The 13,146-nt window shown below is 40.8% G+C and overlaps 1 protein-coding gene across 1 annotated transcript in view; it reads left to right on the top strand.

The window, feature by feature from the left end:
* LOC108896082 (protein Daple-like) overlaps positions 1–13,146 on the top strand; it is a 39,657-nt gene that overhangs the window by 12,141 nt on the left and 14,370 nt on the right. Inside the window, 17 exon segments of the mRNA XM_051077997.1 lie at positions 2,533–2,602; positions 4,419–4,477; positions 5,470–5,553; positions 6,742–6,765; positions 6,767–6,886; positions 7,243–7,475; positions 8,080–8,161; positions 8,919–9,077; positions 9,347–9,493; positions 10,332–10,482; positions 10,578–10,759; positions 10,985–11,122; positions 11,213–11,371; positions 11,373–11,498; positions 11,587–12,384; positions 12,631–12,758; positions 12,899–13,040. Coding sequence (XP_050933954.1) covers positions 2,533–2,602; positions 4,419–4,477; positions 5,470–5,553; positions 6,742–6,765; positions 6,767–6,886; positions 7,243–7,475; positions 8,080–8,161; positions 8,919–9,077; positions 9,347–9,493; positions 10,332–10,482; positions 10,578–10,759; positions 10,985–11,122; positions 11,213–11,371; positions 11,373–11,498; positions 11,587–12,384; positions 12,631–12,758; positions 12,899–13,040 — 2,802 coding nt within the window.

Genomic DNA, 13,146 nt, shown 5'->3' with positions numbered 1-13,146 from the left:
GTATATAATCTAATGTTGATGAAGTGGCTGACAGCTGGGTAGTGTGTTGATGTGTACAGGTGATATTAGCCAGGGAGAATAGTGTAAGTCTATCTGTCTCATGTATAATAAACTACCAGCTAGTTAGCACTGACCTTAGACATGGCATTCAGGCCATAATCTTTTTTTCAGAATGGAAACACCAACCTCAACACGCCACAGAGCTCTCAGTCAACTTACATGTCAATAGAGCTTTCCTCTCTTTCCTTCCTATTAGGGATGTACCACTTAATGTGGACAAAAATATTATGTACACAAGGTTAACACGATAATCATCAAACAGCCCTGAATGTTATTATTAGTACTAAAATACAGTAAAATCACCTCACCATGACGGCCTTAGAGTTATTCAAGCCTAATGTTTTGCAGTTTTGTTGGACTTTGCAAACAAACTGATATAATATAAACTAGAAACTCCATAAACAAAAGCAGGTTGATTGTTGATTGTTAGTTGTTAAGTTTCAGAAAGTTGACTTACTTTCTTCTTTTATGCACTCGTACTGTCCTCAGATAATGCAAAATCAATTAGTTTAATTTTAGTATGCAGATTTATTTTGTCATTTCACAGCCTTTCTGTAAAACTAGTGCACCAGCATATCTCTACTTCCATATGTTATATGTAAGCTGAGCCACGGTTTGTCACGCAATCTGTCCTTGAATAAAAATATAGTCAATGCAATGACCCATCATTAACATCTGATAAAAAATTTTAAAGCTAAAAAAGAAAAAAGCTACTGATGTGTTTCCCAGTCCTTTAAATTGTGGTCACTACGATGACTGTCATATATTAGACATGTTGTAACAGTCAAAGATTATTCTTTTGGAAGCTGTTTTTTGCACCTTTTCTATTGTTTTGTTCTTTACAAATGTTTTCTATCACTGTTAAGTACAGACGAATGTCCTGTGCATCCAGCAGCCTAGTGGCCAGTTTCTGATTGGTATGGCAATCTTTGTTCCATACAGCTCTCCTGCCATGTCACCACTGCTGACAAAGCTGTCAGAGCCTTGGCGAACTTTAAATCCTAAAGTATAGTTCTGTGCAGTTTCAAATTACAGCATGACTTTTCCTCTGGTATTACCGACGCCACACATCAGACGTTTTGGCCTAATAGTGATAAGAATATTAGAAGCTGTTTTCCTATTTTTCATTCCATTTTCTTTCCTGGTTCAGTACATATTTTTTAAACCTACATTATTGGTCATTTGTAGTGATGGACCAGAAGAAGCGTCACACAAAATTTCATCTCACTTGCTCTTTGGTTTCACACTTAGTGTTTAGTTCATGGTTGTCATTACCCCTGTCTGTCACATGTTTGTGAAACAAACAAAAACTTTGTAGTGAAGCCTCTGGACTGTCAGTATATTTCAGTTTAAGTCTATGCCTTAAAGACATCTGCTAGCCAGCTCACATGTTTTATTCACACTGTACTCTGTGTGTGCTTGTGTGTGAATGTGTGTGTAAGACACAGAGACAGAGGTCTCTCGTTACATCCTGCTTTATAGGCCAGTGTAACAGTATCTGCAGGTATTGCTCTACCTCTACACTCACTGCCTTCAAAACTATCCCTGCAGCTCAGTTGTAGCTGTGGTGTAAGCTGATAGTGCTTTTATTTGCCTGGTTAGCAGATGACAGTCTCGACCAGAGCCTTGTATCTCGTTAAGATGTGACTGGAGCCAAATGTAGACAGAGGCATAAGTTCTACATGAAGTTTTAAGAAATGTGAATGGGTTTTTCAAAAGTCTATATTTACTATGCAAATAGCATCTCACGTGTGAATTTTGGTATCTGTCTGGATTGTGAGAAGCTGTGTGAGATTGTGTGCAGGTGTTTGCAGTGTGTTTTTTTTTATTCTAGCCAAAACCAAAAGTCATCAGCATGTCTCCCTCTCATGTGTCCTCTCTCTAAAAAATATCCTCCTTTGTCACCTTATTCCCCAGCCTATATCTGCCTCTCCCAGTGCGCTGGTCTCTGCATGTGATTCATTAAAGTTAAAAAGAAAATATTTTGGTAGTTTGAATTGTTTCTCCTGTCTTGACAATCAGGTGTGTTTTGGGAGACAGAGGATATTCTGGAATGGAAAGCATTCCCTCCTAGTGGGGTGTTTCTTTCCTGACACACACACACTGACTTTCTCAGTCAACAGGAGGGTGTTTCCTGTTGGCCGCTTGCCTATACACACATGCACACACACAAACACATAAGTCTGCACTCAAGTCTGGGTCAGTTAGTGGTTAGTGGCTGGACTTTGATTCATTTCTACAAAATGTGTTTGGATCAAAGCTGAGAAGCTCATGTAAAAAGAAGAACAGACACTGTCAGTTTTGTTTCTACTGTCAGATTGATTATGTCTCTATACACCACAGTAAACAAGTTGCTATAAAAGCTGCAGCTATAACGCTAACATACTCAACATTACTGTAAAAATGAGAATTTCTGTTCTCTCTCCCTCTCTTTGCCCCACCAACTCCTCAACCTCCCCATCTGTGTTACAGGAGACTTTACAGCAGTTAATCGTCATGCCACTACCCAACATCCTCTGCATCGCCAAGGATCCAATATCAGGTAACAACAACAGCAACAAATTCCTACACAATGTGCTGTTACACCCTGTTGTTAAATAAAAGTCCTGCATATTTCCACTCCCTTCAGACATGTACTTTAACAGAGATCGATAATACACACAGGATTAATCACTGACTGCAGAAAACTGATTAGGTTACTTATTCCCATCCTGTAATGTTGTCAGCCACTTTCAAGGCCTGCACTGATCTGGATTTAAAAAGCGTGCATGTTTCTTCTTGAAACTTTCTTTGTCCTTGATTCTGCTGACATGACATCATTTCAAACACTGATCTCCTGGATAAATGAAAGTATTGCAGCAACAACAGGAGGCAGTGTCTTGGCTGCTGATGATAAGATGCATGTTGGGCACAGGATTAGGTAATTAGATGCTTTATTGATTTACTGTTGGATAGGTTGTGATTTCAATCATAATCTAAAATTCACTATATATTGATGTGCACTTTACGTGTTACTGATAAGGAATGAATAAATAAAGCTAAGTTCAAATGCCATTCTTCTTACCAGACTAAATTACTGGTACCATGAGTACTAGTGAATAATGTGTAATGATACAAAATATACTTTGAGGGAGTCATTGTAGATGTAGGGGTGCATAATTGGAAAGTGTTGATATTGGCTGTATCTAGAGTTGGAAACTTTCCATGGGAATTAACGGGAATAAACTGGAAATTTGCAGAATTGCAGGTTAGTCTGTAACAGGGAACATTAATGTAGATGTATCTTGAAGCATAATCTTGGTTAAAACAACCAGATTTAATTTGAATTGAGTTCTCCCCTGCTCTGGTCATTTCTCCATCACATGCACAGATCTTTTCTAGAATCCTGCCCACTACAGCCACACTACTGCATCTGAGCCCACAAATTACATCCAGTCAAGTCAGTTCATCATATTATATTACTGGGCTCAATATATTTGATCTGTGCTACTAAAGTTTAACTTGCAAAAAATAAATCAAAATGTGTTTTATACAGTAGCTACCTAACCAGTAAATCAGAGATGCTAAATGTAAGCTAGCTAACACCATTTCATTGACAATCTAAGTCTGTCTCTGCTCAAGGTTTCTGCCTCTTAAAACAAAGTTTCTTCTCTCCACTGTCACCTAGTGCTACTCAACTGTTGGATCTCTTTATAATATCAAGAGTACGGTCCAGACCTGCTCTGTATGGACAGTGACTTGAGATAACCTCTTGTGGTTTGGTACTGTATGAATAAAAACAGACTTACCTTGAATTTAAGAGGCTACCTATCATGATAGAGTGCTGCTTCCCAAGCAAGATGGTAGCTAGCTCAACTGTGATCCTGTTTCTTCAGCCTGTTTTCTGTTCATACAAGACTGCAGTTTAGAGTTTGATTCAGCAGTTGATTGATGAGTGTTCATCTGTTCATCTACCCTGTGTCTATTCATTTACCCAGCATTGATCATAAAATATTTTACAAGTTTTCATTTTCAAATTCCCCAGTTTAACTTCCCATGGAAAGTTTCCAAAATATCTATAATTGTGCTGTTTGTGTTAAATTGTTGTTAAGTGATTAACAATAGAGAGTCTGTAGTCAGCAGTGAGAGGATAGCTCCAGCATATTATACTGTAACACTGCCTTAGGCCAAAGTCCTTCTTCACTTCTAATGTCTCTGCTCAGGCGTCCTGCAGCCTCAATCACTATCAACCTTTAGATCATTTCCTCAGAATTTCAGCTGTATTATGATGTCTTCTATCTTGTATCTGTTCCAAAAAGTGTTGAATAGTGATGTTCCTGATACACAGTCTATATATATATGTGTTTTGTTCCCCTCAGCCAAGAGCATGGAAGAGCTGAAAAGACTTTTGTTGCTGATACTAGGCTGTGCTGTTCAGGTAACACACACACACACACACACGCCCAAACACAGCAGTTTACTGTGCCACCCACTCTCTCCCAGGAAGGGTGCTTGTGTCTTTTTAGTTTTGCATGTCTGAGCAGAGCTGTTCTGTGTGTCTGCTGATAAGGTGAAGGGTGGGACTGGATGTGGGTGGGACTATGGGATTCAAAAAAACATGGAGTTGTGTCAATGATTTCCTAAAGTAACAGTCATAAGGATACTGGAACTGTAAAATTAAGATCTTTGCTATTTCAAACTCACATTCTGGCAGTTTAAGAGTCTTGGTTAAGGGCACTCAGTTGTTTAAATATTTTTATAAGTTAATTAAGAAAACAAGGTTGGGAGTCTAAATCAGAGCGTTTTGAAAGGTTTATTCTAAGGAACCCTGAATTTAATTAAAGAATTATCCAGAAAGGTGAGTCAAGGGTTAACTGGGTTACCTGTGAGTAAAGAGGCGAGGCCAGTCACGTGGGAGGTGGGGGTGCAGGTGGCTCTTTGTTCCACCTTTCCAATGGCTCTGAACCCAACAAACAGTTTTCATCTTTCACTTATTTTCCTTTGCTCACAGCTGCTGTGTTTCTCTCCTCCACACTCCCTACTTCCTAATTTTCCTCCCTCTCTTTCTGTCCTCCCTCCTTTTGTCTACTTCCCTAAATATACTGGTTCTACTGGTTCCATGAAAGAGGAAGGCTCTGAGGGAGCGATGAATGGAAAAACAGAGGGAGGGAGGGGCTGATAAAGCCACATTAAAATGTTGTTTGATGTTGTTCAAAGTAACTCTTTCTCTAGGCCAGTAAACATTTGTGAAATAAACTTACATTTTCCATGAAACTATATGAAACTACCTTTGACACCAGAGTAATGCCAATATACAGAAACATTAACAACCTGGAGTTTTTGTTTTGTCTTAATTTTAAAAAGAAGATCCTGTTTCAATGTATTCCTGTATGTATGTGTGTGTTTCTGTGCATGTGTGTGCATGCTCAGTGTGAGCGCAAGGAGGAGATGATAGAGAAGATCAAGCTGCTGGACATCGAGACCCAGGCTGCCATCGTTTCTCACATCCAGGAGGTCAGTATAGCACAAATGCTAATGTAGTCTGTGATAGAATAAACCAGTGATCAGTGTAGATCACAAGTTCAAATACTTGTCATATTTTCCTGACTTGACAACATTTTGGCAAAATAATCGTTACTCAAATACATCTTGTGGTCTCCATCCGCCTCTGGTTGATAACCTGTGACCTCTGTCAATGCTGTAACCAGTTTTTGTGTTCACTGACAGCAGATTTTGTCTATTTCTGGATTAGAGTCCTTGCTTTTTCACACCCACAGCTATCACATGTCAGGTCATCATGGTGTCATATTGTCAGTCAGGGGTCTTGTCTTTAAGGTGTAAAAGCTGAGATTATAACATGACATATACAGACAATACAAAACATCAAGACAAGTAGTTGTAGTTTGAGATTCGTAAATACGAGAGATGAGGATAAAGGAAAAGAAAAGAGAAGAGAGAGACTAAATAAATGAGAGAGATAAAAAAGAGAGAGGGGGAAAAAACACATTTTTTTCCCACCCTGTCCACCCCGCACCCCCCCACCGGACTCGAGGCACCTCAACTGTTTCTGTTAGTTAAGAGGGTTAGAGTCGAAATGAGATATTAGGACTCCTGTACGAAGCTGCTGTCACATTAGCTAATTGTTTCCCTATGTCTGTTCATTACAATGCCTCACTCTGTTTACATTGTTTTATCTCCATGCAGCATGAAACATGTCCAACATCAGCTGACATCAAAGAACAGTAACAGCTTGGTCAGCAGTTATCAATTTAAAGAAAGTCTTTTTTGTTATGGATGTGATATTTAATATAGCTCCTTTCTATTTTCAGACAGCTTGTTCATTTACTTCAGCCCAGCCGTATCAGGTCGGCCCTTTACTTCTTAGACAGACTATTATCTGATGGATGACTTGGCTGATGAGGTCAGGCTAATCATGTTACCATGCTGGTTAACCTCTTCAACCCCACAGACACTTTGAAGAGTGCTTATTACTCACTGTGTGGAACAACCATTGTTCAAACTCACAGGACTTCATCATTTTAAGTTCAGATCCAGAGGTTTTCAAGTATGTCAAACCAACAATGATAATGAATATTAAAAATGTAAGTCTTTAATTATTTCATTTAATCAAACAGTGCAGCTGTGGAAAAAGTGAAATCTTTAATATTCTGAATGTGCTGTGTGGGTGTGTGTTTGTTGCAGGTCACCCATAACCAGCAGAATGTTCTTCGACCTGTCCTGGCTGGAGGAAGGAGCAGAGCTCACGCATGAAGAGCTTGAACCTCTGTCTCGCAACATGGCTACATCGCTACGGCAACTGATTGACCAGAGAGACAAAGCCAGTGAGGTACTGAGACACAAATTCAAGAGCCACTGCCAGGCAGATAATGGCATTTTATTAATGATGATAAGAATATGTATATTTACATATTACATATTAAAATACACTTAAATGTAGAAAATCTCATTCCAATCATCTTTGTTTATCTTCTTATGTGATGAATATAATGCAGATTATTACTATCATAGTGCAGATTTTTGATGTCCAGTGATGTAATGCTGTTTAATAGGATTTTCCACTGTAACACATGAATACATTTTGTTAGGAAATATTAAATGTTGGCAGAAGTCTTCTTGTGACATTATGTCAGTGGGAAAACAAGAATTAAATATGAATTTAGCAGAAACACTCCTGCCTTCCAGGTGATTGTGGATTTGACCCAGGAGAGAGATTACCTGTTCAGCGAGCAGTCCCAGGAAGGATGCAGGAACCTGGGTTTGAGCAGCCAGGAGCGTGGGCAGAGTTCTGGAGGTGTGGGAGTGAATGATGGAGGACCGGCTGTGACTGTGTCTGGGCTTACCAAAGAAGAGAAACAGCATCTGTCTGTGGAGCTTGCTGATACCAAGGCCAAGCTCCGCAGATACAGACAAGAACTGTAAGTGTTTTGTTCAAGTCTTTTGATCAGATTAAATAATCGAGTCAAGTCATCACAGACTATCAATAGTTAAAAAATCTTCTAGTTTGACCAAAGCAGCAGCTCATTGCAAACGGTTATCTATCAGAGTAGTCAAGAGAACTCTGTGTGTATCACTGGTTCAAGGCTGAACTGTGGTGATACTAGCAGTGGCTGGAAGTCATTATACTACCAGCATAGGTTATTATGCTGTCTAGTTCTGATCAGTCTACAGTGTAATCATACAGGGAGCCATCTATTTGGAGATTAGCTATGTACTCCCACCCTACACACAGCAGCTGAAGTCATTCTGCAGAATATACCTTCTAGATTCTTTTACCAAATAAAATCAAGACTGCCAGTCTGGTATAAGTTTTGCCAGTCTTGTTACTGTGAATTGTTAATCTCTTGAATTACTTGGAACCTATCCTAGAATTACCAGGGTGTGGGGCTGGTTACACAGCATAATGGTTGTAAAACTTTTAATTGAAGCTACTCAGTTATTTATGTGTGTGTGTGTGTGTGTGTGTGTGTGTGTGTGTGTGTGTGTGTGCGTGTGCGTGTGCGTGTGCTTGTGTGTGCACAGAGAGGAGAAGACAGAGCAGCTGATGGACTCAAAACATGAAGTGGAGCGTCTGGACCAGGAGTTACAGCGACTGAAACAAGAGGTCAGGACACATTTATGACCTGTAGTGTGAGACCTGTATGAGAAGTGTAGAAGAAAGTTAAAAAAAGAAGGAAATCAGATTGGACTACATGGTTTTTGTCCAAAGCTGAGGATACACTACACAAGTTTTGTCTGGATTCAGGACAGAGATTAATATTTATTAGTGCAGGTTTTCTACTGCCAATTGTATTAACAATGTTCCAATCAAGTGATTTCTACACACTTGAAAACACATGGCTGGCTCACTTTTAATCAGGGCAGATCACCATGGTTACCTGTGCTGCATGGTTAACATGCTCCGGGGAAGGATAACGTCAGAGGATCAGATCAGTTTAGCACAAACTGCTAGTTTTAACATCACGATTTCTGTCTAACGCTGAGGATACACTACACAGGTTTTGTCTGGATTCAAGATAGGGATTGACATTGACGTCACTTTATTATTTAAACTAAAGCGCTGAAATTGTTTTGATTTATTTTGTAATAGTTTTCAATTCAATTCAGTTAAACTTTATTGCCATTGTACCTTTCCAAAACATAGTCAGAAAAAAGCTGCATCAGAGCACACTGCTACATTGCATACTACAGTCTCAGAGATGTTAAAATGTGATAGCTGTCTTGCAGATCCAGATTTAAATCATGAGTCTACAGTCTTCACTTTGGTTTGATAACTTCCTTCCTTCTTGTCATTCAAGCTCAAGACTCAAGAAAAAAATGCGTTCTTGGAAATTGCTAATAATGCTGTGTGTGTGGTTCAGAACCAGTCGCTGTCATGTGAGGCTCGTTCGGTCCGAGTGTATCGGGATGAGGTGGACTCACTGAGGGAACGGGCAGCCAGGGTTGACAGACTGGAGAATGAACTGACCAGATGTAAAGAAAAACTCAATGATGTTCACTTCTACAAGACCAGAGTTGAGGTACAACGACAGCTTCATACTACACAACAACCATTATTTTATGACACAACAGGGTTACTGCATTTAGGATATTATAAAAGACAACCATATATCCTGTTATTGGATACATTTAGTTTAATGTTGTAGAGCTTTCGTATTTGTTCAGTTCTGTTTTTATGGTGCATAAAGCTTCCAATTGACAGCTGAGACATAAACTTAGTATAAACCCAACTAACACTGGCAGACCACTCAACATGTGTGTATGTATGTATGTGTGTGTGGTCATTCAGGAGCTTCGAGAGGACAACCTGACTCTGATGGAGACAAAGATGTTGTTGGAGGAGCAGCTGTCAGCCTCCAGGGGGCGCTTTGAGAAACTTCACACGCTGGAGAAAGACAACCTGTTACTACGTGCTAAGATACATGACCTAGAAATGGTATTATACAATATCTGTCTGTTACAGCCAAATACAAATGTGCTGTATTTGTTTTGCAATCGTATCAGTTATTGTTATCTTAAAGCTGTTTTGAATGGAACTTTAAAAAAGATTTGAACTTGAACATCCAGCAATTTTTTATGACATAAAGATTTTTATAAATGATACAGAATCTATTGTAGCGTTTGACAGTTTTGCACATTGATGGCCCGATATGTCTGCAAACTAGCTGTGAAATTTTGAGCACTTCATGTAGTTGCAGAGTTTTTTATGCTTCAGTGCTGGCAACTGCTGTGGCTAGAGGCATTATGTTTTTGGGTTGTCCGTCAGTCTCGTTCTTGTGAACACAATCTCTCAGAAATGCCTAAGGGCACTTTCTACAAATTTAGCACAAACGTTCATTTTGACTCAAGGATGAGCTGATTAGATTTTGGTGGTCAGAGGTAAATGTCAAGGTCACTGGCACCATGTCACATAAATGTCTGAAAAAAATCATGAAATAGTGACATTTTATATTGAAAGGGTTAAAGGTCAACTTCCCTGTGGCATCATAATGTTAAATGCTAGGGTCATTATTTAATGCTAAATGCAGAGATTGTGATTTCACCTTGTTTTTGTTTCCTCACATGTCAGTGTTAGCATGCCCTTAGCTCAAAAGTGTTGATATCATTGATTTAAACATATTATCTGTATGTATGTGTGTTTAACAGCCTTCCTTTGCCTGTGTGTTTTGAGGGTTTGAGAATACTTTCATGCTACATGCTAATCTTGTGTGTGTGTGTGTGTGTGTGTGTGTGTGTGGTGTGCGTGTGCGTGTGTGTGTGTGTGTGTTGTGCAGGAGAGGGACAATGAACGTCGGAGGCTGGAGGAGCTGGTGGAGGAGAACATGCTGCTGGAGATTGGACAGAAACAGAGTATGAATGAGTCAGCTCATCTAGGCTGGGAGCTAGAGCAGCTGACCAAGAATCATGACAACACTAATACAGAGAGTAAGAGGCCTCATATACTGCTCTATTTCTGTGTCCAGAAATGTTATTTTTTATATTCTGTCCTAACTAAAGTGTTTTTCTCTGCTCTGCTGCAGCTCGTAAGTCATTGGTCCATGAGCTAAATGAGTGTGTTTCCAGTCGGGTATTGAAGCTGGAGAAGGAAAACCGAGAGCTACAGGCCTCTATAGAGAGACTGAAAGAGGAGAACCACGTGCTGCAGGAGCAGCAGCTCCACACCCAGGAGCTGGACAGGGAGAACCAGAGTCTTAGCATGAAGGTGTGAGGCCCGGATATAGTAGAGCCATTTGTACAGTGAGGAGAAAACATGCACCCATACTTCAAAGGAAAGAGTTGCAGACAGTCTGCGTGTCTCTACAAAATCTATTTTGATTGTTACGGAGAATAACTGGTTATAATTTCTATATCTGCTGCTTATTTGTATTATTTTTAACTGACAACTTTAGTACAACTTTTGTCCTGATTATGTTTTTGTTGTTGTTAGTTGGAGCGTCTTCAGGGTTTGTTGGACCAGGAGAGACTGACCAATCAGGACATGGAATCTCTGGGAGAGGAAATATTGAAGGAAAAGCAGAATCTGGAGAGAGAGATGCATGCTCTGAGAGCAGAGAAGGATCGGCAGGTAATTAACACACAAACACACTAAAATATGAGTCAGAAATGCATTTTTTGTTGACGTCCTCTTCCCTTTGTTCTACTTTTGTCCAATCAGATATCTGAGTTGGAGAGTGAGAAGCAGCACCTGTCTGACGCGGTGGTATCCCTTCAGGAGCGCGCACAGTCTAATAGTGAGGCAAGGGTCCGTGAGGTGGAAGCAGAGAACCGTTTACTGCACCAGAACATCACAGACACCAGCTCCCGATTGGCCAGCTTTGGAAACTCAACTCAAAGTATCCAGTGAGGAGGCAGAGAGGCTGAGGGAGAGGGCGGGTCGGTGCGAGGAGGCAGAGAGAGAAGCGGCGAGGCTGGAGCGAAGCAGGGACACTCTGAACAGAGAAGTAATAATATTAATTTAGCAATTTGCAACGATTCTGATTGCTACAAAAATTAGTCTGTAAGAATGAGTTGTGCTTGTATCACCACCAGGTGGCGTCGTTGCGTGCATGCAGCGAGCGGTCAGAGGCACTAGAGAGGCAGGTTTCCTCTCTGCAGCAGGAAGTGTGCAGGCTGAAACGGGAGGCAGATGAGGCTCAGCAAGAGCTGCAACAACTGAAGAGGCATGAGGCGGAGAACGGCCTGCTGACAAAGGAGAACCTGGACCTCCGCTGCTCACTGGAAAACCTGCGCTCCACATCCACCCGCCTAGCCACCCTACAGGAGGAGCATAAGGAGGCACAGAGAGAAACACAAGAGCTGAGGAGTAGGCTGGAAGAGGTCAGAGAGGAGGCACAGACAGAGAGGAAGAGGGCAGAGAGGCTGGAGTTAAACATGGCAGCTCTAAATCAGGAGAAGCGCCGCTTAGAAGAGGAAGTTGAGAGGAGTAAAGAAGAGAGAGAGGAGGTAGAGAGAGAGAGGAGGGAGACACACAGCAGAGAGGAGGAATGGAGAAGGGAAGTAGAGAAACTGAAGGAGGAGCGGAGGAGGAGAGAGGAGGGAGACAGGGAGAGGAGGAAGCTCCAACTAGACCTGGAGCAGTCAGAGAAGGGCAGAAAGCACCTGGAGAAGGAAAGCTTGAAGATCAGAACACTGCTAGAGGGGAAAGAGACAGAACTGGAGGAGAAAATTAGGCAATTGGCTACAACAGAGAAGGAGGGTGTGGCTCTGAGTAAGGAGGTGGACAGGCTGAAGGAGGTGGCAGTCAAAGCCAAAGAGCTGGAGAGGGAGAATAAGGAGCTGCAGAAACAGTCAACTATTGACAAGAGAACTCTGGCTACTCTGAGAGAGGTAAGAGGGAAAAAAAGTACCTTGTGATGATTCTGTTTTGTCAACTATTGTTTCAAAGGTCCAGAATAAACTCACAATTTCTACAGAACAGTACTGAATAATTCAGCTTTTTATATACACAACTAATATCATCCTGTCCTACTGTATAGATTGTTCTTAGCAAGACATCCATTTTACTATGTGGAAATGTAGATGTGTATGTGCATGAGTTTCATAGTTTTGTATCACACATCTGTGTGTGTGCAGGAGTTGGTGTCAGAGAAGCTGAGTGTTCAGCAACAGAGTGTAGAGTTAGAGAGACTCAATGAAGAACTGGAGAAGATTGGACTGAACAGAGAAAAACTACTGCAGCAAGAGCACACGCTGGAGGACAGGTATCATATTTTAGTCCTATTCCAGGGAGATTAAGCAGATTTAAATGATCTTATGTGTAGTAATGAGTCTTTCTTCATTAAATTTAGGAATTGATGGGTAATTTATTGATTCACTGATGTCTGTTGTGTGTGTTTATTAGCAGGTACAGACTGCTGGAGTCTAGGCTGGAGGAAACTGTCCAACAGAAAATGAAGCTGAAGGAAGAGAAAATCTCCTCTCTGGAAAAGAAGCTAGAGGAGAGCAACACACTCAATGCCATGCTGCGTGCTGAGATAGCCACTGTAAGGAGATACATGCCCTGGCTTTTCCCATTCTGTTCTTTAGATTAGAATATACAGAAATAAATTAGCAATTTTATTGCTACACCTAGGGGCTAATGCAATGTAG

Source organism: Lates calcarifer, linkage group LG19 (assembly GCF_001640805.2).
Source record: "Lates calcarifer isolate ASB-BC8 linkage group LG19, TLL_Latcal_v3, whole genome shotgun sequence".
In the NCBI taxonomy this organism is placed as follows: Eukaryota; Metazoa; Chordata; class Actinopteri; family Centropomidae; genus Lates; species Lates calcarifer.
This window is presented reverse-complemented; position numbering and strand designations above follow the sequence as displayed.